This window comes from Nasonia vitripennis, assembly GCF_009193385.2.
Source record: "Nasonia vitripennis strain AsymCx chromosome 1 unlocalized genomic scaffold, Nvit_psr_1.1 chr1_random0002, whole genome shotgun sequence".
In the NCBI taxonomy this organism is placed as follows: Eukaryota; Metazoa; Arthropoda; class Insecta; order Hymenoptera; family Pteromalidae; genus Nasonia; species Nasonia vitripennis.
Window position 1 is genome coordinate 1885022 of NW_022279588.1, and position 27028 is coordinate 1912049.

The 27028-nt window shown below is 37.2% G+C and overlaps 1 protein-coding gene across 11 annotated transcripts in view; it reads left to right on the plus strand.

The window, feature by feature from the left end:
- Window positions 1-27028, plus strand: part of LOC100678509 (nuclear pore complex protein Nup160 homolog) — a 311275-nt gene that overhangs the window by 164066 nt on the left and 120181 nt on the right. For 10 of the 11 annotated variants that reach the window (XR_004345105.1, XR_004345104.1, XR_004226940.2 and 7 more), the window contains one exon: window positions 4382-4564. The exons of the other annotated variant lie outside the window; for it this stretch is intronic. Coding sequence is in view for 6 of the 10 variants with exons in the window: in XM_031925542.2 (XP_031781402.1) it covers window positions 4382-4564 (183 nt within the window). In the remaining 4 variants the exon portion in view is untranslated. The remainder of the gene's footprint in view (window positions 1-4381; window positions 4565-27028) is intronic. 11 annotated transcript variants of the gene reach the window in all.

Genomic DNA, 27028 nt, shown 5'->3' on the forward strand with positions numbered 1-27028 from the left:
GTAAGTTTATTTACCTAAATTCCTAACCAATTTCAAAAACATTAAATATCGAGTATTCTCCATGTTCTCGAGCGTTCTCGAGCGTTCTCGACCTATAAAACAGTACGGTAAGCGGACGCCACTTTTAGTGCACTTCGCCTATACACGGTAGTCAACTTTCGTGTATACGATTCCACCCGCATCGCATCTACCCATACTGGGGCTACGTATAGCATAATCGATGTGGTTACACTAGCTAAGTAACCTACGCTTCTGAGTTGGCTCTTCTACATTTGGCATCAATCGTGATTAAAGTAGTGTAAAGTAGTCCCAAGTATTTGATGGTCGGTTGAGAAACGATCTCATGTCCACCCACCGTCAGTGTTATTGTCTCCATCTTCTTCCTACTAGAAATAAGGATAGCTTCGGTTTTGTGACTACCCAGTTCTAGCCCTGCTTCTGCTAACCATTCGTGTATTATACGAATTGACTCCTCGGCTATGTCTATCACTTCTTCTTTGTGCTTCGCTACCACCATTACTGTATTATCGTCAGCAAAGCCTACCACTGTTGCCCCTTTGGGTAATTCCAGTCTTAGTACCCCGTCATACATGATGTTCCAAATAGGTGGGCCAAGCACTTATCCTTGGGGGACGCCTCCTGCTACTTCATAACTCTCCGTGCCGTTCTCGGTGTCATATAATAAGATTCTGTCCTTCAAATAGTCAGACATCATCCTACTTATATATAGAGGCACATCCTGCTTACGGAGTGCCTCATGAATCTTACTCCATTTCGCCGAGTTGAATGCATTTTTGACATCCAGTGTAACGATGGCGCAGTACTCCTTTGTTCCGCCGTTCCATATTTTCCCTGCTATCGCTGATCGCGCCGTGTCAATCACTAATCCTACCGCGTTCAGGGTTGAATGCTTCTTCCTGAAGCCATATTGGTGTTCCGCAAGTCCTCCAATGCCTTATATAGCCTGATCTATTCTGACGCAGATTATGCGTTCTAGGATCTTGCCCGAGGTGTCTAGCATGCAGAGTGGTCGGTATGCTGCAGCATCATCGGGTAGTTTCTTGCCTTTTGGTAGTAGCACTAGGCGTTGTTTCTTCCAGTTCATGGGGAAAATCCCCTCTTTGAGACATGAGTTGTACAAGTCTACAAAGACCTCTGGCCGGGCTTCGATAGCATGCTTCAATGAGATATTGGGTATGCCATCTAATCCTGGAGCCTTGTTGTTTCCTATCCTCTTGCAGGCAATTAGCACCTCGCCCGTCGTAATGGGGGGAATATTTTCCTCGTTTAACTTGGCTTCCGTGATACACGGTTCGTCCAGATGCCTGGGAAACAGTGTAGTCACAACCCTTTGTAATAATTCCGGACACTTAGGAGGGGGTACATAGCTTCTCCTAATCTTCTTCATTACTATTTTATATGGTCTACCCCAGGGGTCCAGGTCGACCTCGTCCTGTAGCTCCTTAAGGCACGGTAGTTTGCTGTCGCGAATTGTCTTCTTTAGTTTCCGCTTGGCGTCCTTCATTTCTTGGTTGCAGATATCCACTGTTCCCTGTCCTCTTCCAGTTCTATAGTACTTCTTCCTTGCCTGCTGTTCCAGCCTCCTGGTCCGGTGACACTCGCTACTGGCAGCCTCCGCTTCCTCGTTTCATCAATATACTGGTGGCCGTTTTCGGTTGGGAACTCTTCTCGGCATAGCAGCGTCGCAGGCTCTGGTGATATTTTCCGACACCTGTTTAGCTTTACTGTTTGCCGATCCTATCAACTGCATTCCTTCCAATGCAAGCAGAAACATCTCCTTATCGTAGTCCTTCGTTTTCCAACCGACTCTATTGGTCCTTGTACTCTCGCTGGATCCCTGTCTCAATTTACCCAGTTCCATTATTATGGCCTGGTGGTCGCTATTTGTGTAGTGTTCACTCACAGTCCACGTGTCAACTGTGTCAATTAGACAGCTGCTAACATACGTCAGATCTACAATAGATCCTGTGTCTCCTCTTCTAAAAGTGTACGTGCTACCCTGGTTGACTAGCACCAAGTCTAGTAGAGCGGATGCTTCCACTAGCAGTCGCCCTCTTTGGTTTGTCCTATGGCTGCCCCACTCTACGGCCCAAGCATTGAAATCCCCTGCGATTAGTAGCGGTTTTCTTCCTACCGCATCTTGTACAAGCAGATCCAGCAGTTGTTCAAACTGCTCGATTGGCGCGTTAGTGGAAGCGTAGCAACTATAAATATTTATACCTGCTACCTTCCCGCGTACTAATCCTTCTTCACGGTTGGTCATTTTTTCCTGGAAAGCAACGTCACCACATGCCCAGATTGCTGCTTTGCCAGTGCTGTCCGTATCCCACGATGGTTCGTCTAAGTCCCTGTATTGTTCGCACACAATGGCTACGTCAACCTCTGCCACGCGGGCGTACTGGATTAGTAGGCCCTGTGCTGTCTCGCAGTGATTCAAGTTTAGCTGTACTATCTTCATTTTCTGGGTCTATCTAGCGCTCCTACTGCAGCTCGGTAGATTGGGCATGTATAACTACCAGCTGCATGATCACTTTTCCCTTCTGCACCACGTTCCTTACACAGTACGCAGTTCGATTCGTTGTTACATTCTCTGGCTTTGTGTCCTTCGGTTCCACATTTGTAGCACAGTCCACTGCGATCCTGAGTTACTGGGCAATTTTTGGCGATGTGGCCAAAACCCAGACATTTGAAGCATCTAAGCGGCCGCGTGTTCCGCTTCATCTCCCGTATTCGGCAGACTACCCAACCTATCCTTATTTATGCATGTATGTACGTACGTACGTATGTATTCATGTATGTATGTATGTATGTGTATGCGTGTGGTTTTCTTTATGCGACGTAGGCAGAGCAAGCTTTGCGCAAGTTGACCTCCGACACTAGATCCCCACAGGCACTATCGTTAAACAATATTTTCATATGGCTCGCTAATTAGCCTCGTTGGCTTCTCCTTTGAAGTTTGACATTTTCATACATCTCTTATCCACCAAGATGATTAGGGGTCCAGAATCAAACACGTCTTTTTAATTCTGCATCGTCCGACCATCTGCTTTCTGCAGCATCGTTCAGTCGTCTACTTCGTGCAGCATCGTGCGGTCATCCTCTGGTCGGACTTAACCCTGACACCTACATTCCTCTGCATCGGGTTAGGGAGTCTGAGCTTAACTCAGTTTACCTACGTTCCTCAGCATTGTTCTAAGGAGGACTTAGAGGTACGTTAGTCTGGCTCCTACGTTCCTCTGCATCGGGCAAGCGAGTGACAGCTCAACTCTGTGACCTACGTTCCTCAGCATCGGTCTGTGGAGTACTTAAAGGTACTCAACCTAAGCTCCTACATTCCTCTGCATCGGACAGAAGAGTGAGAGCTCAACTTTGTGACTTACGTTTCTCTGCATCGGTGTAAGGAGCGTTTTGTATTTACGACTTACTGCCCTTCGTCTCAAAACATTTTGCTCGGCTGTTTTGCCTTGTCTTTTCCTTCTTTTCTTTTCGTTATTTCTAACCTTCTTGAGAATGGTCCTTACGCAGTTGTTTACTGCGTACCAACCACCCTCCGACGTCAACATAGCTGTCATTATTGATTCTGATGTCACTTTAGTCTGGTAATAATATTTGAGTTCTTCACGCTCCATTGGGTATCGCGAACAATCACAGAAGACATGCTCCGCGTCTCCGCATTTAAACTTTTTACTTATATGTATCATCAACGTTGTGTAGAATTTAATGATAGTATGTAATGCAAGAAGCAATGAAAGTTGCAGCCTTTTTCCTCTAGTAGTCTTACTACAACAAACACCGATGCACTCGTGAAAATACAATCGCGTACACGATTTTTAAAAATACCTGCACTAGAAGTGCATGAAGTAAGAAAGGGCATTGTAATGATTCTATTTGCTGTTCTACAGCAGAACAAAATAGTCTGTCTTTTGCCCGTACTATTTTCTCCAAGAGCGTATTTTTGGCACAGGTAGGGCAAAAATCATGGTGTGCGCCAAGATTTTTACTAAATAGGATTTTTAACCTTATGTCGTCGCTGTACTTGTTTTAAAAAAGTTCACTTGATGCCCTAGTACACAATATACTTTTACTCATGAATTAACTGTGTAGCTGCTGTGCTCTGTTTATAATTATTGGTATTAATTAGAATAACAAAGCTTTTAAACCTTTTAATTTTTTATTCCCGCAATCTCAAAAATGAAACTTACGAGGAAAAGGGTACTTTGCTTGAAAACGCTATAATAAGTGAGATTTACCTTTAAAATGCGGCAATGCTACGGTTAAGTCATGAATATTAGTATATTGTGGAAAAACCATCGCTATTCGGACTTTAAATCAATTTTCAAAATATTATTAATTTCTTTAGGTCCATCAGAAATTGCTGCCGCTTTATGCAGTGCTGGTTTATATCTGAAGGCTTTACAAATTTGCGAGTGTTATAAACTATGTAAAATTATTGTCATAGAAAGTTTAACATCACAATGTATAAAATACTGTAAAAAAGACGCTACAAAAGTTTGGAAATGGTTACATCGTGATAACATTAATGGTAAATATAGAAAGTATTTATTTTTTATTTATAATTTTAATATATAGCAATTTCAAATATATGCTTGGTACACATATAGAAAGTAGCATATTAGTTCTGCAAACTCTATACAAAGAAAACAATATTTACAGGCCGAGCGAGAGAGAGAGAGAGAGAGAGAGAGAGAGAGAGAGAGAGAGAGAGAGAGAGAGAGAGAGAGAGAGAGAGAGAGAGAGTCCACCTTTGATTAAAACCCCGTCTGTTGCTTGTACGGATCATTTAGTATTACGGAAAGAAAAATGCAACGAATAAGCAGTACGATGAGGGATTTGTGTGAAGGAAACGTAGGTTCTTCTAGGATGATAAATTGTGTGACATTCTGTCTCTCGCAATTAGAAAAAAGCGCTTCGATTTGATAAATATAATCCAATATCAGAAAATATTATCCATAATAATTTAATATTTGCTAAGATAACTAGCTTGGATAAGTCAGCAAGCTAGTCTACACGATTAGCCTAGCCTATCCTCTCATTAATAATAGTATCTTTCCTTGGCGCAGTGTAGACTAGTGCCTACGCTCGATTTCGCTTGGATCGTTTAATTACCACATTGACGTTTAATAACGAGAAATTATTTCCGAGATATTGTAAATTTATGAGGCTATTACGGAGTAGGAAAAAGACCCTAGCAAATATTTAGGCCTGCCTTTAATTGTAAAAACAGAAATTCTTTTATTCTTCAACAGAACTTTTTTTATTATTTAAGTTTAACGGTCATATTAATGTAGAAAAATGTTCAACTGTCCCATGTATTAAATACTTATTTAAATATTGTTATAAAGGTCATGATTGAGCTTTTGTTAAAATTTGTAATGCAGATATTAATTTTGAAGAAGATAATAACAATATAAATCAAACTTTAAGTAAGGAAAAAGATGAATAAATATAAGATGAAATCAATCAATATCTTAATACAAAACATCTAAGTCCTCTGAAAGCTATGCACAGATTATTAGAATGTTGTTTACGCGAAATTTCGCATGTTTGCATTTGGCATCTACAATATGTATATTTTCAGCAATAGCAGCAGCAACAGTAGCAGCAATGAAGGCATCACCAAGTCCGTGTCCGCCGCCACTTTTTTAATTGATGCATATGTTATATGAGACACGCATGCATTCGTTGATGTAAACTTCGAAACGGCGCAACTTTAGCTAAAACTAATCTATAGCACCACAAAAACACATAAGACTTATCCGAAATATCATCTCATAAAAAGAAAGATGTATTTCATTACGCACGCATTCCCATTTAACTATAAGGAAACGGCTTAACAAACGATAGATGTATATTTCGAAAACAGAAAGAAAGAAAAAATTGAGAATAAAATAATAGAAAACACATCAACCGCATTTTTAAAATTAAAACAAACTGATCTTGATGCAAGCAATTATTTGTATTCTGACATATCAATACATCACACATTTGACGAAAAACTAAAAACATGGAACAAAAGAAAAAATTGTATCAACCAATATTAAGCAGGATGTATTTAGTAAATCCGAAAGACGAGAACGATACTTCATCGGATTATTACTTTTACATGTTAAAGGACCAATCTCATTTAAAGATTTACGTACGTTTACGGAGTTTTATATCCCACATTTTATGAAGCTGATATAGCAAGACAAGTGTTTACAAGAAGCAGTACAAATATCGTTTCCGGCAGTACTATGTGAATTGTTTGCTTTTATTTGTATTTTTCATAACCTTATCAATGCACGAGAATTATATGAGAAATATAAGAGTAATTTGTATAATCCTAAGCATGAAAAATAAAATCGAAAATATATATATGATGCAGTTTTAGAAAGTTAAAATTATAAACAGGATAAGTGTATTTTTATTTATGGACCCGGCGGGCAGGAATAAAATTACATAATTTACGAGTTTTATGTGTTGCTTGGACCGTTATTGCAGTGAACTTACTTAGTAATGGAAGAACAGTACATACAACATTTAAATTACTGCTGAATAATAATGACTGTACAACATGTGATGTAAAACCTAATTCTATAAATGAAAGAATACTTAAATATGTACAAATTATAATAAGGTATGAAATATCGATGACATCAAAATTTGCGTTTGAAGCAGTTTATTGTCTTTTTCAAGATTTATGCGACGTAAAAGTAATGCTTGGTGGTAAATCTATGCTCGTTTTAGAAGATTTCAGACAAACATTACCAGTAGTTCGATACGGTAGTACAAATTAAAGTTATTGAAAATTCAGGAAAGTATAGCTACTAATGGACGAATTTTAGATGCATGATATTGAATCAAAACCTTCGTGTATCTAACAATGATAAAAATTTTAAACAATGTCCAATACATGTTTGTGATGAAAAACGTTTACATTTATATGAAGAAGAAAATGAATTATTTGAAATTCCTGTTAATATGGTATCAAAAGGAGACTTTGAAACGGTCATCGCTTTTCTCAGTCCGATGCGCGTGAATGAATTTAAAGCTTTGTGAAAAGTAGTTCACATTTACTGATCTGCATCTTAATTATGAAGACAGATCATAAATAAAAAATTGATTTTACGTTGTAGTATATTATTATAATAATAGAGGTCCGGAATACCAGGTAGTGGAAGAATGTTACAATATTAAAATCTTTTTGATTATGTTTAGATAAGATAATAAATATATTCAGTCAATTCTTTCTTAGTAGAAATATTGCATTATTATTGCATATATTCTTTTTCAACAAGGTTTATTAACGAGTATGCTTTGTGTTACAAAAGGTTTTTAGTAGATACACTTTAAATTGCGTATCTACTAAATCTATAGTAAATCGCGAGAATTTTATAAGTATAGAAAATATTCTATAATTTAGATAAGTTTTTAACGCTTAAGTTGCGTTATCAAATTATAATCAAAGAAATTTTACAATTTTTTGAAATGTCTGAATAATTCTAAGTGTTCTATCTACTTAAGGCGTAAATTGCTCTTGAGTAGAGACTATTCGCGTAAATTGCACTGGAGCTGGTGGCTAGCCATAGGCCGCGCATGGCTATTAATAGACAACTAAGAGAGCGCGGATTGAGCCGCCGAAATTATTCGCACATTTATAATCCACACCTAGATACAGATAAGCATACGGGGATGCGCGCGCTTTACCGCCGCTGCGTCATCGCTCGCTTCTATTTCACACATTCATACACACTATCCGTGCGAGCTTCGCTACGCCGCTTCGTGCTCGCCCTCATTACATAACTATAACTATGTGCGCATTCTGCTCCCACTCTGCCGATGCTGCTGGTATGCGTTTGTTGTGCCGTTGCTGGCTGCTCGGCTGTAAGCTGGAGAGTTTACGGAAAGAGAGGGGCAATGGAAAAGCCCTGCGTGATTTTTGTAATACAGTCGAATGACTTTAGTTTTTTATTTATTTTTAACGCGACGGATCGTGTACGGGGCATTACAACATTATTACAGAAAACTTTGGAAAAAAAACATAAAAATCAATGACGAAACATTAAGGGGACACACCACCTTTGAAATTAAAATCAAAATTTTTCATTAAAAATTTCTAAATCTACACTATGTTAAAACACTAAAATGAGCAATTATGTAAAAATTCACCGGAACTAGTGAATCATTATGGGATGATAATTATTTTATGATAGATATGTGGTACAAACATAAATACATAATCCTACATGTGAGAAAAAAAAATCAGAATTAAGTACACTTTTTCGATAAAGAATGGTTCACAAAAAGTGACCGGGTCATGAAACATTTCACATAAATTACATATAGGTATAAAATAATGATAAATATTTATATTTATGTGATTTTTTCTCGTAGTTCATTAGAAATAAAGTATATGTATACATATATCAAAAACACAGTAAGATAAGTAAGAACACAATTTTTATTTTGTGATGCACAGGGACCTTGTATCATATTATTTTTTACTATATTGTATAATCTTAGATATTCATTTTCATTTGGTATTTCAGCACTCATGATAGAATCAATTTGATCAGTATCTCGAAATTTATCATTGGTATGCAACCATAATAACATATGAATGTATGAGGTAATCCCCTCTTTTGAAATTCTATTACGTAAACAAAACCTTTAACTTTACCAAAAATATTATTTTTTATTAGATCGTTTTTTAAAATTTTTAACTTAGTTTTTAACTTTTTCACCAATCCAATTCAAAATTTTTCCAATTCAAAAATTATCAATATTTGCTCGATTGGAAACTTAATCCATTAATCCTTTATACATTCCAGTTCTCAATTGTGTTTGATGAGTACGTAAGTAATATAATCGACATCCTTCGATCCTTGTCCAACATGATCACCATGTATATGCATCTTTTTAGACATACTTTTGTAGACCAATAAATGTAGAAACTGACATTTCTTCACTGTACCCATACTAAATTCTTGAAAAACTAAACTTTCCACACTCGCTTCTATGAAATACTTGTACAATGACTATATATGTTCAATATATGTATATATATATATATATACGTATATTTGATATTTTAACCCTCTGTATAACCTTAAAACTTAAGAAAATATGAATTGTTTTCACTTTAACTATATAAAACACTTGCACTGTAACTGTATAATATCATACTCATTACCATGTATATATACGCATACTTTTACTAATTTTTGTACTAAGTGACCTTATATTACACTTCATACTTCCTTGAACGAACTTTTTGCACTAAAACTCGTTATATATATATATTGAATATACTATATTCTACACTACGCTTAGCCTATATTTTTAAAAAACCTTATATTACATGTCATACTTGCTTGAATCAACTTTTTTCAATCAAACTCACTGTATATACTGAATATACGATATTCTGTACAACGCCTAGACTAAATTTTTAGAATGTTTTTACCCTACTTTTTACTACTCCTCTTACCTTACACTACTCCTTTTACCTTTTTTCTGACTAAACCATCTCTTTCTTTTGTCTTCGTGAATCTTGTAATTCTGTTACTTTCTTATCACTCCTTTTTTTAAAAGCACACGCATCATCACAATATATTATTGCACAGCCCGTATCCTGTAAGCCTGTGAACGGTAGAGGCTTGTCTTTGTTAACCACTACTTTGTCATGTTGTACACAAAATTTGTGCTGCCCTGCTATGGCTGACAGCAGCAAGTCACTTATATTGCTTTTATCAATATATATATATATATATATAATATATATATATATATATATATATATATATATATATATATATATATATATATATATAATATATATATATATATATATATATATATATATATATTATATATATATATATATATATATATATATATATATATATATATATATATATATATATATATATACACGCGCGCACACACACACACATTTAATATTTGCATGGTTCTTACAATCTTAAATTGGTGAAATTTTATTATACTCTTGTGTTCACTAAACACATACATATCTGTAGATGTGTATAACATACATATATAACTACCGCATATAAACACAAAGTCTAAAACGATAAATCTTGCTTGCTCTAAACGTAACACTATGCCTCATAATTATAAAAATACATATAAATTATAAAAATGTACATCATTAACTCAATGATATATGGTTACTGCATCACAGAATCGACTTTTTAAACAAATATTGAATAAGATACTTTTACTAAATTGTAATTTATGCATTGTAAACGTTAATCAAATTGTAACTAGATTATACATAGCAAATTATAACAATCATAAATAACGATCATTATTACATCTATAATAATAATCAAAATCTATAATAATAATAATAAAAATTAAAATAAGAACAATATTTTAATCATAATTTTAACCGTAAACAATTTTTTATGCAATTTTTGGATATAATGAAACAAAATCATTTATATACAAGATAATTAATAATTGTATCTGCTAGAAAAATCATAAACATTGAATAACCTGTAACAATAAAATAAATTTCACAAAGTAAATGCCTAATAGAAAAAGTTTTAAACAATAATTTTTGTTTTTAATTTATAATAAATCACTTATCTAATAATTCAATTTAAGTACTTTATTGAAGACAGGATACGCATACATGGAACACGTGTGCAATTTAACAAATTATATACATACACGCACATATATCACTAATAATTAGAGAAAAATAATAACTATCAAATAATATTATTATGCACCAACAATATATGCAATACAATTTACAATTTAAAATTGAAAAGTCAAAACAAACTAAAATCTAAAATACTAACTAAATATGGAGTGTAAACTTCAATATTAAAATTGGTCAAACGATTCAAATCATAAATTACATTTTTGATTTGGTCCATTTCAACGCCGATTATGCGCTCTAAAATCTTGCCCGGGGTGTTCATTATGCAGAGTGGTCTGTATGAGGCAGCTTCTACAGGTGGTTTATCTTCTTTTGGTAGTAGTACCAGGCGTTGCCTCTCTCAGTTTTTAGGAAACGACCTTCTTTGAGATATGAATTGTACAGGTCTTTTTTATTTTCTTGGTAATTTTTTTTTAATGGCTATTTTTTGATTTTTAAAAAAACACTATTTTGCGTTTTTTTCAATCATTCCATTGTTACAAATAATTCAGTTAGAATGCATTTGAAAGGAATTAAATTTACTTACTTTCCTCGTTTGGTTCTCGCGATCGACTGCTTTATTTCGCAGATATAATTAAAAAGGTGATTTTTTATGAAGTGTCTATCTCTAAAACTAAACATCATAACCTTACGAAAAAAAATCATGTTGATGGCTTACGTGTCAAACTTAATTCCAATAAAATTTTAAGTGATTTGACTACTAATTCTTTCAGTAATAAATCAAAAACTGGAAAAAATGAGTTTTTCTTGTGCTTCGATTACAGGCGTAAAAAGGCTTTATTACACTTGAGATTTTAGGAAAAGGTAGATATACATATACGGAAATATATCAGTAATAATTAGAGAAAAAATAATCCTCTATTATATTAAAATGTGTCTGGTAGTGCCCAGCTATAAGTTCACATTGTCCCTCAAACTACCCCTCCTTAGGGGTTGGGGTAGACCGAAAGTTGACCGGAAGTCGTCCGGAAGTGAACCGGAAGTTATCGGGAAAAATACAAAATAATCCAAAAGTGGCCGAAAATAACCGGCAATGAACCGGAAATATGCCGAAATGAACATGAAGTGACCAGAATGATGTATATTTGCTGAAGTACTCCTAAGGGGTAACTCGAACATTAATTAATGAATAATAAATAAAAATTAGCAAAAAAAAAAACGTTCGCTGGGTGATCGAAGAGTTGCTAAACTCTATGAATAACGGACTATAAGGGCTATGAGAAGTTTATTTCACTGATCCTAATGTATCTAGTTACATTTCTTTGTATACTTTATTTGTAAATTTTTCTTTAAAATACAGTATACAAATTCCAATGATATTTATGCTTTTTTAGCCGCATTTAACCTCGCTGAAAACATAGTTTCCAAATTTTTTTGGTTCGCCTTTTGATGTTTATTGTTTTCTTGAATTGATTTTTCATAAAAAAATGTAATAATAAAAAAAAAATAATAAAAAAAAATTGTTTTCTTGAATTGATCTCTTTTTTCGCTTCTTGTACCTCTATATTTTCCTAAAATTAAACAATTAGTTTTATTATCCTGAAAAATGTATTAAGAGGTAAAATATTTTGATCATTATGTAATATATATTACTTTTATGTTTATGCAAATTATTTTTTGCATTAAATGAATCCATTGTTGCATTTTGCCGTTGGCGATAATCTGAAACATACAGAAATAAATCATTTCAAATATAAATATTCAGGTAACAAATAATCTTGGTAGAAAATTGGCAATTAAATTTACTGATGAAAAACCTACTTTTCGAGTATTGTCAAGAGTGCAATTATTAAGCAAAGAAATAATCGTGCGAAAATCTCTATTATTAAATTTCAACATAACGCTAATTTCTGAAAGCGATATTAACATTAAAATTTTTTAAGTATATTTGTTATTATTAAAGGAATACAAATAATCTGATGGAGGTCTAAAAATTTTTAAATTTCTAAAAAGATTTGCTGCAGTGAAACTACTAACTTTATAGCTTACTGTATTTTCGCTTTCTAATGCATTATTTCATGCAGAAAGTAATTAAAGTATACTCACTGTTATATTTTTTTTTTTTTAATTTTGATTATGTTTAGAATGTTGTTTTATTTTTGTATTCTTTGATTGTGTATCTTTGTGTAAAGATGCATCTTTGTTATTAATGGCACGTTTATTACATTCAAGTCCTGAAACAAATTTTAAATTATATAAATTTGTTATAACATGTATGACGGTAGCTCGGCCGTCATTATTATTTTAAATTGTTTGTTGTTTATGTTACTATTCACCGATTCCGTCGGCTGTGCAGAAGGCACTAAATTCTACCGACTATAATCTATCCGCGCACGGACGTAAAGACGTATGAACACGCGGCGGTGACAGTAGTACTAAGGACGTGGATTCAAAAGAAGGAAAAGTCAATGACACTCGTGGATTATTGTAAAACTTAGATTAACTGTTTATTGGTGCTTGGCTACACAAGCGCGCCAGACGGGCGCATGCCAGCTACCAGCATGTAGTCGAGGTGAGAGAGAGAGAGAGAGGAGGCTTAAAGTCGCCCGAGAAAGCGAGAGTTGATAAGAACTAGTACTTACAGATGTACGTGGCCGGCACGGCCGTTCTAACCCACGCGAAGATGGTCTCGGACGGATTGTCCTCAGTTCGGTTGACCTCGCAACCCTCGCACACAATAATCGCAATCGCAGAGTGTCTATTCGCGAAACGGAGCGGAGCGAAGACAGACTCGGAATGGCTCGCTAGCGCGAGCACAGATTTACCTATGCCGTCTGACACACTGTTGTCAACTCTTGACAGCAGTGTGCGAGCAGGTGGCAACATTGTACGTTGCTGAATTTAAATCTCTCTCGATGCTTATTCTCTCTCTGTCTCTCTTACTCTCTCACATGCTGCGCCTTTAGTAGCTGTAACAACAGAAGTATTATACCGAATGTTGATTCTGTCCCCGAGAGACGTCGTAACGTGCTCAACGTGCGTTAATTGCACTGGCAACCGTTACAACACCCCCCCCCCCTCCCCCCAAGACGCTGGGTAGACGGTCAGGTGTACCTGCTCTTATCACTACGTCTATCCGGGCGATCCAGGACAATTCTATTTTTATTTAATCAAAAAAAAAAATAAAGATGATAAGAAAAGAATATGGAATCAAACAAACGTATATCAAGTTAGAGGGGTTACCTCCTTTCTCTCTCTGGGTTCCTATAGCTTGTTACAACGTCATTCACGGCCGTTACCGAATTTGTACACGGACTAATGTCGGCAGACTTATGCCTAACGTCAAACGCAAAACGAAAAGGAACGGAGAGATTAACTTCTGGAACAAATAACCCGTTTTATATTCGTCAAAGCAAGTTTCTCATTATTAAGTCGGTGGTTGACTAACTCGATCGAATACGTATGGACGGTTTTTGTCACTTTTCAACCGGACGTACATGCATCATCCTAAACGGTCTAACATAAATTTCATACCATGAAAAGAATTGCGACAATATCTGCCATTTGTTGTGTCCTACGGTTAGATTAACTCACGAAAAGCTTCGAACGGATTTATAAAACGATGAGAATAATAAATGCCTTTCGTATCTCGACAACCATGTGCATTTGACGTACGAAACTGGTCGTAACCCTCCTCATAGTTCGCGGACTTATTGATAATAATTACGGACGCTAGCGGTTCGAGTGAAGTCCCTTAAAATTTACTTTCGTGCCCCACTGTCGAGAACCCTGCTTAGAAGCATTTTCCTCGGTACAATGTACTGATGCCTATCTGGTATCACCAGCGAGTTTAAGTACAGCGATTTTAATTTTTGGGTTACTCTAACCTGCCGTATTATTCCACGTCGTTTGCAGACTACTAACCTGAGTACCATTAGTTCGCACGCATCATGCTGCGGTCGCTCGAATACTATTGCTATTCTAAAAATAGTCCTACAACTAATTTTTCAATTGTCTTGTCTCGCGCTCGAGAGCTATATGATCGCTACAGTGGAATAAACGCATTTTCCTTGATCTTCTCTCTTCAGTTGTGGAGTCGTTGGTACGGCCGTCTAACCACTTCCTAAAAGCGGACGGGTGGCTTGCCTAGATGTTGGACTGAGTTTTAACAGATGTGAATCTTCCTCGGACGTAAATTCTGCCATCTCGGATCGGATTATCTGTACAGTATAACCAATTTCGTTATCAGAGGATCTTTCCTCCTCCAGCTGTTCCAATTCCGTGAACAAGCGATAACAATCTAAGCGCAATAACATGCGACTATCATCCGCTGGATGAAATTGGTTGCAAATAACTTTTTGTCTAATAACTTTAGACTCGCACAAAAATCGTGCTAGCAGAAAGAACATTTTCTGCTGCGACATCATTCGTCTCCGCTGTTGCCCTAGAGTCGAGCGTATCTTGTTCTTGTGATTGTATGATTGTTGTTCGTCCCAATGACAGTTGAGCCTGTTGTGTGAATTTGCCACTATTGTATTTTCACAAATTGAATTATGGTGGTTGGGGGTGCAAGGATTATCCAACTCTTCCTTCGACCCTTGTGTAGAAGAATTCAGTAATGGTTTCGTTGGTACTCTAGCATGACTTCCTCTGCTTCCCAACCTTAGCTTCCACGGGTTCCTCAAAGCGTGGTAATTCTTGTGCACGACTAAGACTCGGTATACAGGAATCGGATGTGTTTCTTGTATTAATTCTCTGTCGATTGCTGATTCTCTAAATCATCGGAGCGATACCTTTCAAGTACGTCGTACAACGTGCTTGACGAAATTTTCCTACGTCGTAAGAATGGTACAGCATAGTTACGGATGTGAAATTCGTTGGCCTATACTCGCCTGCGAGGTAATAAACTACTTTCTGTGCTTTTTCCTCTTTGGAACCTGTTGTTTTTAAATTAAGGCAGTCGAGAGATTTTGACAGTGTGGTCTCGTACTGATTTGAGATTATCTCCCTCAGAGCATCCGACCGAGTTCTGTAGGCTGTCAGATGTGTTTTACTATCGGACGATACAATTAAGTCGGAGGATCCCCCCTCGCCTAAAACACATCTATCCGGTGAAACGGACGTCGAATCTTCAGACATCATCTCCGTTGATGGTACGCTGTCTGTATCAGTCCATTCTTCTTCCCTGTCTGGTGAGAATGTTACACCTGTTTGTGACGACCTACTAGATTTTAAACTCATTTTGCGTAATTACTTAGTTAATACGCGAAGGTGATGAATATAATAATGTAGAAAGAATTGAGTTTCCAATTACCAGTTTTTCAGTGAGCTGTCAATTTGACTGAATTTAGCGAACCAGAAAAAAACTACTCTTTCGGTTATTTTATTTCGATTCAATTTTTATCAATTTAAAGCATCTGAATCACGAAAAAAATTTTCTCTGCGTTTGTGTAATATAATTTAGATAAAATTTCTCTGCCTGGCTAAATAAACAAAAATACTCTAAGGTACGTGTCCTCAAATTATTCAATTATTGAGTAATCAGCTGTGCTGATCAGATATGATAATGTGATCTTTTTAGAAAAACAACAAAGATTATTTTTAAATTATCATTGCAACTATAATTTCCGATTTACTCAGCCATGCAGTTATCCATACTAACACGACCGACTTCCGAAAAAATACTTTCCAAATTAAAATCTGTTTATTTAAGCCTTATATCCGAACGGATGTGTACACAAAAAAATTTGGCAACAACGCAAAAACTAAATTTTCAATGATTCGATGAATAGCAGTCTGCTGATAGCAAGAAACTTCCGATTTTGCTGACTATTGTTTACCGCTAGATCGCATTAGATAGAGCTATATCGGACTATTCTGTTATTGTATACGGCTGTCTATCAAATTCGCCGCTTCACACGATTGTGTTGATAATATTTACAATTGGAATACTCTAATCTATTCTCTTCGTTACAATGATAACACCTAATTCACTAAGTATTTAAGATCCGTGTTTACCGCAACCTCGGATGTTAACGAACAACTCAATAAAATTATCACAACAGTACTTGAATCTCGAATTTATATACAACATTTATTCAGACGCAAAAATGTTCGATCGCTTGTATTTCGACAAAGAAATTATTTTCACTGCCGACTAGCTATTTATGTCCTACAGAAAATCGTCTAAAAATTGCATATCATCACGAATATTCGTAAAAGCAAAAGAAAACTAGTAGCTTAGGAGACTACTAAACTCAGTTGAGACTACAACTACGCTTACTTACGAACGTTTAATTCGACGGGTAAAACGAAAATAATACTCACAGCACAACCGAAAATAGAAATTTCATTACTGTATAAGTGTGAATTTTCGTGGCATTAGACATAAAATTTATGTGTAACAATCATCTCGAAAATACAAGCTTTAACGATCAAATCTTTGAGCGTATGTAATCGCAAAAATCATGCGCAGATAATTTTAAGTTGCTAAACACTAAATTTAAACATTTACGATCTCAAATTACGGACGGTCGTGTGCGATCCTCAATTAACCGTATACGCTCAAAAAAAAAGCACAGTTCAATTCTGATGAAAACGGACATATACATCAAGTTTTCTGCGGTCCGTCTCATTCGCACACATACCACAACGATTCACGAGTCTTATATAGTTGCTTGCCGCGCGCGGATGTAAACAATACCGCGCGATCGGCCGTCTTCGCTCTATACATAAGTATACCGCTCGGCCGTTTGGCTTTTCGCTGCTCTGCGTGATAAACTCACGTGATTATTTGAATTTTCGCCGCACGGATTTATTTTACAAATCGTAATTTGTATAATTCGCGTACTTTTTACTTCAATTGCCACTGTAGTTGGACGCCATTTATGACGGTAGCTCGGCCGTCATTATTATTTTAAGTTGTTTGTTGTTTATGTTACTATTCACCGATTCCGTCGGCTGTGCAGAAGGCACTAAATTCTACCGACTATAATCTATCCGCGCACGGACGTAAAGACGTATGAACACGCGGCGGTAACAGTAGTACTAAGGACGTGGATTCAAAAGGAGGAAAAGTCAATGACACTCGTGGATTATTGTAAAACTTAGATTAACTGTTTATTGGTGCTTGGCTGCACAAGCGCGCCAGACGGGCGCATGCCAGCTACCAGCATGTAGTCGAGGTGAGAGAGAGAGAGAGAGGAGGCTTAAAGTCGCCCGAGAAAGCGAGAGTTGATAAGAACTAGTACTTACAGATGTACGTGGCCGGCACGGCCGTTCTAACCCACGCGAAGATGGTCTCGGACGGATTGTCCTCAGTTCGGTTGACCTCGCAACCCTCGCACACAATAATCGCAATCGCAGAGTGTCTATTCGCGAAACGGAGCGGAGCGAAGACAGACTCGGAATGGCTCGCTAGCGCGAGCACAGATTTACCTATGCCCTCTGACACACTGTTGTCAACTCTTGACAGCAGTGTGCGAGCAGGTGGCAACATTGTACGTTGCTGAATTTAAATCTCTCTCGATGCTTATTCTCTCTCTGTCTCTCTTACTCTCTCACATGCTGCGCCTTTAGTAGCTGTAACAACAGAAGTATTATACCGAATGTTGATTCTGTCCCCGAGAGACGTCGTAACGTGCTCAACGTGCGTTAATTGCACTGGCAACCGTTACACATGTTTATCATTTATAAGCACATATGCATACATACACACACATGCGCATGCTCAAACACAATCATAAGGAAATGTACAATGTAATTTATATTTAAAAAATACGTATCTAAAAAGATAAAAATATAATAATCGTTCTGTCAAAAAATAATATTTTTTTTCTAAATGTATATGCAAGATTTGTTTTACGAATACGAATTTCTTCTATGAAACATGATCAGTATATTGACAATACTATCTAATAACACAACTGGTAATCAGAACAAGAAAAAGTGACGATTTCTCCTCTCATCATTAAGTTTTACTTCATAAATTTATCCATAATATTCGAATGTCTGCATACTTCCGTGTAATTATTTATTAATTAAATTAAATAGTGTAAGTGTATTTATTATTAGTAGAATGGCTAATAGAAACAAGGGTACCAGAGGAAGATTTGTCAGTAGTTATCTAGACAAAAAATACTGTTGGCTAAGAAATAACAAGAGGTTAAGAGCATTTCACAAAGTCAGAAGTAACGAGGATGCTCAAGTGGAGAAAAGGCTAAGACTTTCAAAATCTACAAGAAAAATCAACACATTCAACAATTCTAGATGCTTGTTCTACAAGGAATAAAATAATTGATGTCAGCATCTTATATTCGAAACCAATAGGTTTTGTGTTGTAGTGTCTGTCACGGCAATGTGTATTTTAGAGAATCAAGGATACAAGAACTTGCATGTAAAATTGATGTTGTGTGCAAACAGTGTGGTGAGATAAGCGTTATAAACTTCAGTAGAAAAGTAAATCCAAAAGGTAATGCACATAAAATGAAACGGAGAAGTCTTATTGCTATGCATGCACTTAGATATAGGCATGCTAGAGTGTCTACCTTTTGTAGCATCATGAATATTGATAAGCCCATAGCACAAAGTGCTATCGATGCTGTACAGAATTAACTAAATAAAGTTTGTAAGAAAGTAGCGCAAGACTCTATAATAGCTGCAGTTTAAGTGTAAAAAGAAACCACTGCAAGTTTTCAATTAGATGTTTCCCATAAACATCACAGTTGAGGTTATGATGAATATTACACACAAAATGTCTTTTGACTACGGTGCAAAACAGATAAGAGCTTCGAAAATGTATTAATAATTAAAACATAATTTTATCTAAAAATATACTTATTTTTACTTTTAGTCTTTCAGATACATCTGCACCGCAACAGACGTGTTTATGCGTATTCAGATATGACAGACTAGTACGCAAACTTATATTTTAATAGGTACTAGTGATAACATCGACAAAAAATGTACAGGATAAGTATTAGTTTAGTTATGCGTAGCTATTAGAAGTTAAGTAGATTTCAAGTGATGTGCAATAAGATTTTAAGTAAACGGATGGACTGATTAAGCTCAAACAGATCTTCAATTCTACATCTCTATTGTCATAATCCATAGATTAGAACTAGAGTTGTAAGAATTGTAAGGTAGCCCATTTTTCAAAAATCGCCAAGTTGGCACTTCTGTAGCACATTTCTACATGTGCCAACCATAAGATCGATAAAAAAATGAAGAAGCATATCGGAAGACCACAGAATTAAATCCAAATCAAAATACATAAACCCACCTACCATATGCGCAACTACTATTGATCGAACTTTTTTTATTCAAAAGATATGTCGGAAAACCGGATGAAAACGAAATAAAACCAAAACCAAAATGCATTATTTCTACTGCCTACTCCTAGAGGAAGCTTTGTAATAGTAAAATTTTGAGTTTCGTTAAGACTTATGGAATTATACTTATACTTTTTGGTGAAGTTTTTTTTTTGTCTCTTGGAGAAAGAGGTATTAGGGAAAATCTTATAAAGACCATTACATGACCTTGTTTATGGGGTCGTAGAAACAGCCCCATCTCCAATGTCAGCCGTGTGTCGGATTGACACCGACTAAACCCATCGCCCTTATGTCTAGGTGAAAAAACACCCAGCCGTAAAAAGAAACGCCCTCCTTGCCTTTATCGGCCCTTCGTTAAGGTGCCTAGCTCCATCGTCTATGCCCCTAAACCCCGCGGTACCAGCGTCAAGCAATGCTTCGCGGGGAAGGGAGGAGGAAAGGCTTTTGCCCGCTTCTGGTTAATGTGGTCGTCAACGCTATAGTCATCCTTTATTTTCTGCGTCGCACACACACGTACATACTCAGCCTCTTCGTCTTCTTCTGTCTTCTTCGTCCTTTCTGACTTTCTTGAGAATATCTGCGGCATAGTTGCTGAGTGCGCCGTCATAATCGACTCAGGAGTTGCTCTGGTCTGAAGATAACTCTCAAGTTCTTCTCGCTCTTGCTGATATCGTGAGCACTCGCAAATGACGTTGTAAGGGGACGATGAGTCCCTGACCCAACATAACCTCAAATAGGCCAAATGGCATGTATCAAATGGCACACGGCACAGGCCAAACGATAAATATCAAATGGCATATACCTAGCGGCACATGCCAAATGGCCTAGGCCAGAGGATACATATATGTTATCTACTCTTTGGACCAACAGCACAGTATATAAGAGCGCATCAGCTCCGTACTAGTTAATTACAAATCAACTGCTCTAGCAAACAGAGCTTCCGCACATAAATATTAATAGCGATCAGACTCGTCAACGCTGAGCGTGATTGTGCTCCGTATCAACAACGCGATATATGGTTAAACCAGATAAATAAATAAATCCAAAGTTTATTAAATATTAATCAACAGAGTGTTCTACATAATTGACCTTGCTCCAATATTCCTGAACCAGTAATATATGTCGCAGCAGTCATTATCAAAGATATACTTTAATTAATCAATTAATAAACAAGTTTTCCTGCTAGTACGTAACAAGCAGGTGGCGACCGTAACTAAGGGTACGAAGAATATCACGGAAAGTGCTTGAGTCGCATCGATTGTCTCCTTACAACGTGCACAACATCCTCTGTTGCACCCGAACATATGGGCAGTTTGGACGATCGTCTAGTTCGAACCGATGCAGGTACGCCCGAAAATATCCGTGCCCGGTCAAAAACTGCGTGAGGTAGTAGTCAACTTCTCCATGTCTTCTTCCAATCCAATCTTCTATCCTTGGTATAAGGCGATGAGTTCATCTCCCCTTGCCATTAGTGTCCCACCTTGTTTGCCATTCAGCCATCGTCTTTCTTGCGACATCCCAAATCTCTTTCTGGCTTTTGTCATTCGATCGTGTCTAAGCTTCAAATACGTCCTTTCTTTCCAACGCTAAAAGGTCATAGGTGGCATGCCTGCTATAATGCAGACAGCATCGTCCGATACTGTACGGTAAGCGGACGCCATTCTTAGTGCATTTCGCCTATACGCGGTAGTCAACTTTCGTGCATACGATTGCACCCCCATCGCATCTGCTCATATTGGGGCTTCATATAGCATAATCGATGTAGTTACACTTGCTAAGAGTAACCTACGCTTAGCCAGTGAGTTAGCCCTCCTACATTTGGCATCAATCGCGATAGAGCAGCGCCAACTTTTGCTGCTTTATCACTGACTACTTCCAGAAAACTTAGTCTTGCATCGATGGCGATGTCCAAGTATTTGATGGTTGGTTGAGAAATGATCCCATGTCCATTTACGGTCAGTGTGATTTCCTCCATCTTCTTTCTACTGGAAATGAGAATAATTTCCGTTTTTTTGACTGGTTAGTTCCAGATCCGTCTCTGTTAGCCATTCGTGTATTATACGAGTTGTTATACGACTTTTCAGCTATGTTTGTCACCTCTTCTTTATGTTTCGCTACTATCACTACGACTATGTCGTCAGCGATTCCCACTACTGTTGCTCTTTCAGGTAATTGTAGTTTTAGAACCCCGTCGTACATGATGTTACAAGTCGGTAGGCCAAGTACTGACCCTTGGGGGACGCCTCCTATAACTTTATCGGTCTTGGTTCCGTCCTCAGTGTCATATAATAAGATTCTGTCCTTCAAGTAGTCGGACATTGATCGACATCATCCTTCTTATATATAAGAGCACATCCTGCTTCTAGAGTGCCTCGTGTATTTCACTATATCTGGCCAAATTGAATGCATTCTTGACATTTAATGTAACTATGACGCAATACTTCTTTTTTCCTCCCTTCCATCTTTTCCCCTCTATCGCTGTTTGTGCAGTGTCAATCACTAGACTAACTGCGTCCAGGGTTGAACGCTTCTTTCTAAAGCCATATTAGTATTCCGCTAATCCACCTTTTCCTTCTATAAAATGATCCTTCCTTACGCAGATAATGCGTTCCGGGATCTTGCCTGGGGTATCCAGCATGAAGAGCTGTCTGTATGATGAGGACTCTTGGGGTGGTTTCTTTCCCTTTGGAAGAAGCACTAGTCGCTGTTTCTTCCAGTTTGTGGAGAATGTTCCCTCAAGACATGTATTGTACAAGTCTACGAAGAACTCTGGATGAGCATGAATGGCATGCTTTAATGCAATATTTGGAATGCCATCCGGCCCTGGGGCCTTGTTGTTTCCTACCCTTCTGCAGGCGCCTAACATTTCCTCAATCGTGAACGGTAGGATAGCCTCTTCATTCACACCTCTTTCTATGACACTTGGCTCTCCCAGTTGCCTGGAGAACAGTGTGGTCATTACCCGGTGTAATAGTTCTGGGCATTTTGGTGGAGGCACGTAGCTTCTTTTAATCTTCTTCATTACTTTTTTATACGGTCAACCCCAAGAATCTTGTTCGACTTCGTCCTGTAATTTCTTAAGGCACCGTCGTTTGTTTTCCGCGGATTTTCTTCTTAAGCTTCCTTTTAGAGTCCTTCATTTCTTTCCGCGGGCATCTACTATTTCCTTGTCTTTACCAGTTGTATAGTATTTCTTCCTTGCCCGTAGTTCTCGTCTTCTGGTCCAGTGGCACTCGCTACGTGCACTCGCAATCTCTTTGTTCCACCAGTATACTGGTGGTCGTCTACTGTATGCCACTCTTCGAGGCATAGCAGCGTCCCGTACTTAGGTTATGTTTACTGTCACCTGCTCCGCCTTGCTGTTCGCCGTTTCATACAGTTGCATTTCTCCTAGTGCTAACAGAAACATCTTATCATAATCCTTCGTTTTTCAACTAACTCTATTGGTCGTTGTTCTCGCGCTGGGACCCTGTTTTGATATTCTTACCTCCATTATTATGGCCTGGTGATCACTACGTGTGTAGTGCTCACTTACTGTCCGTGAAGTAACTGAGACATTAAGGCTGCTGCTAACAAACGTCAGGTCGACAATAGACCCTGCGTCTCCTCTTCTAAATGTGTGGGTGCATCGTTGGTTAATCTATGGGAGCCGCGTCGGCTCCTCGTTGACGTCTATCGCTTCCTCCTTGTCCTCGAACTGGATCAGACGTTCCGTCGCAAACTCGTTTTTGTGCTCTCGTTGTCTAGCGATTGGTCGGTGCCCAGTTTCCAGTCCACCGATATCAACCAAGGGTCACAAAAAGGTTCGCTGATGTAGAGCACGCTGTTGTTTATTCTCTGGATTCACACGTCGTGTTTGTGATTGTCCAGGCGTGTGCTTGCGTCAAGTCTTGGCAGGTGTTCGGCGCCTGAGTATTAGACACATTAATTTTGTCGATTGTACATTAGCGGTAGCGCGAAGGTTCTTTAATAAACGCACAATCATGCACAATCATGCACAATCACGCACAATAGACAGATTCGCAAGAGTTTGTGCGCACCGCGCAGCTCCAAAACACCACTGTTTTAGGCTATGTTTATGCTTACACAAGGTCGGATGTACTCTGCTGCTGCGTGTGCCTCTGTTCTCTCAAACAAACACTGATGCACGTTTGTAAACGATGCAAGAAAAACTAGATAAAGACGAGACAACTTCTAGTTTGAAAAATCTTGTCCTCTTTCCTCAAAAATCTTTGTGTAGATAGATGCTTACTCCGTGCGTTCGGCTGTTTGCAACTGTGATTCGTTTCGTAAAAGACGGCGACGCTTAGCGGATACCTCTCTTATTCTTTTACTATTAGAGTTCCACATAATTAATACATTCTGGAGACATTCGCGACATAGTATAGTATATTGCACTGATTGCTGAAGATAATCTTATTGTAACTTATTATCATGACGTATCTAGTATTGTTGCACATGACGAAAATTTTAAGAAATTATCGCAAATTAATTTTTGATCATAATTATTTTGCTAAAAGAGACATTTTTGAAGCAAAATATTATGATAATTAGAAAGTTCTCAATAAATTCTTTAAGATACATTACTCAAACATAAGCATCTAAGACATATCAGACAAGAAATCATTGGAGATAATAAAACGCATTTAGGTTAAATAGCAAATTCAAAGTATAATAGGATCGCGCTGCTCCCCGACGGCACAGTGTATAAAAACTTATACTTGCCATCAAGGCCCTACCGCGCCCCTTGATGTAGCACCATATATTATTTACCTTAACTACAATGGGTTAACCTCAGGATCATCCTGACACCTGGACATCATCTACAGAAAGAGAAATTTTTTTTTCAGTACATTTGTTGTATATTTAGTGCGTTGTATCATAGACCATGTCTTGCCACCCGAGAAATGATCATCCCTATTTCTTTCTCTATCTTTTTGTTCATAGATTGCATCTTCATTCTCGATTTTGTTTCTTTACCTATGTTGATCTTTGTCGCGATTTCTAATTCTGCTTACTATACATTTTCAAACTAATTTGTCGCTCAAGGATAATCTATCGTTACCTTTATCTCTAGTTTAATTTCTAATGTCGTATCTATTACGTTTCCAATTGTCTCTCTGTCTTCCTTTCCTGCATTCCTTATTATGCAAATCTACATTTTTATAACTTTTAGCGACTTACCTGTATCTCTATCTTGAACTTTGTCTATCTACTTCCGTATGAGTCCTCTTTTTCATACGTATTTCTAATGTTATAGTTATTTCTGACTACATCGATATCCCTATACATTTATCTACGACTCTGATTCTTTCACCAATTTCATCGTTATCCTGATTTCTGTCTTTATCACCTTATTCTCAGATTTCCCATCTATCTCCGATCTTCGTCATTACGTTTTTTTTTTTTAAGTTTTTATCGGAATCGACATCTCTACCCATATTTGTGTCTTTACCTATATTTCCGTCCTCCCTTTTTCTTTATAGTGAATTCTATTCTTATCTTTAATATAATTCTAACATTTTCAGTTTGAAATTCATCTATATTGAAATCTATATTTTTATTATTTTGTCATCTTTTGAGACTTCTTCTCTACCTACTTGGAAATATTATATGAGATTTACATGAGATCTCATATAGATTTCATTAAACTCTCGTGTAGATCTCATTGACCTCTCTTAACGAATTCCAATTTTGACGCGGGTATTACTATCCCTATGTAAATTTCAATTTTCGTCTTTATTTCTTTATTATTAATTTCTTTTTGACACCCGGTCCACTGCCTCTATGTTTTTTTAAAACTTTCTATGTGGATCTACACGGAGAATTTCTGATCGCAGCTGTACCTACAACATCATTAGTATGAAAGCCCAATGCTCTTCGTAGAGAGGGACCGTAGCGCTCAGTGCCAGGTACAGCAGTTGCCCCTGTATATGGCAGCTACAAACATTCATGGCAGGGAACGCTGCGGTCTAACAAAAGTTGATGCGTACAGGTCGAGTTGCTGGCTTCCACTAAGAAACGGACAGCACCGTTCCCTGAGACTGCGCTGAGTACCCTGTGAAACAACTCGTGTATATTTCTACCCTTTTAGAAACCCAGCGATAAAGATAGCACTACATATGTAGTTCTATCTTTATTGCTACCCAAACCTCTGATAATTTATCTCTATCTGTAACCTAAACTTTTACGCGCACCTTCAGAAGTATGGATGCCTTTTGTATTTCTTACTTTATAAGGACGCCTTTTGTGTTTCATACTTTATCCCTATTACTCATCTTCATCTGTACTTTTATTTCTGAGTCTATTACGAAAGCCATCGATATCCCGAAATCTGATTGTAATTCTATCTCAAACTTATAACCTGATTCTTTTTCTTCATGTCTAATTATTTTCTTTATCACCATCTTGATCCCGAATTGCCTATCTATCTTTCTTTTCAGGTTTCATCTCTATTTCCGATCTCTGAATCTGTATTTCTAAAATGTTTCATTTAAATCGACAGCTCTACAAATTATTGCATTTTAATTGTTTCTATGTCTGTCGCGATCTCTACCTTTGCTATCTTTCTATTTTTTCTCTTGTTTAACCTTTGTCTATATCTTGAATTCTATTTTTATTTACTCATCCTCTCATAAACTTTATCTCAAACTTAAACCCAATTACAATAAAAGCCCCCACAGGGGGGCGATGATCATATGCAACTTTCAACATCGTATTAATAACGATGTCAGTGGCTGTGGTGGCTAAGGTGCTGCGCTATCGTTTGTTATGCTGGAGTTCGAATCCAGATCTCGGAATTTTTTTTTTCTCACTTCAAGGAACTTATTTATTACACCAAATTTCATTAATTTAAGATTGATTACACAGCCCCACAATCAAAAAAAATTGTAAGTCCCAAAAACTTGACCACGGTACTTATATGTTTTTGGGAGCGCAGGTACCAAGGAAGATGGGACGTAAATATGTTAGCAGATTACTGTTGAACGTTAAAAAGAGATCTACCATCAACATCGGAGAAGCGGAAGCGTAATCCACTTCGTAG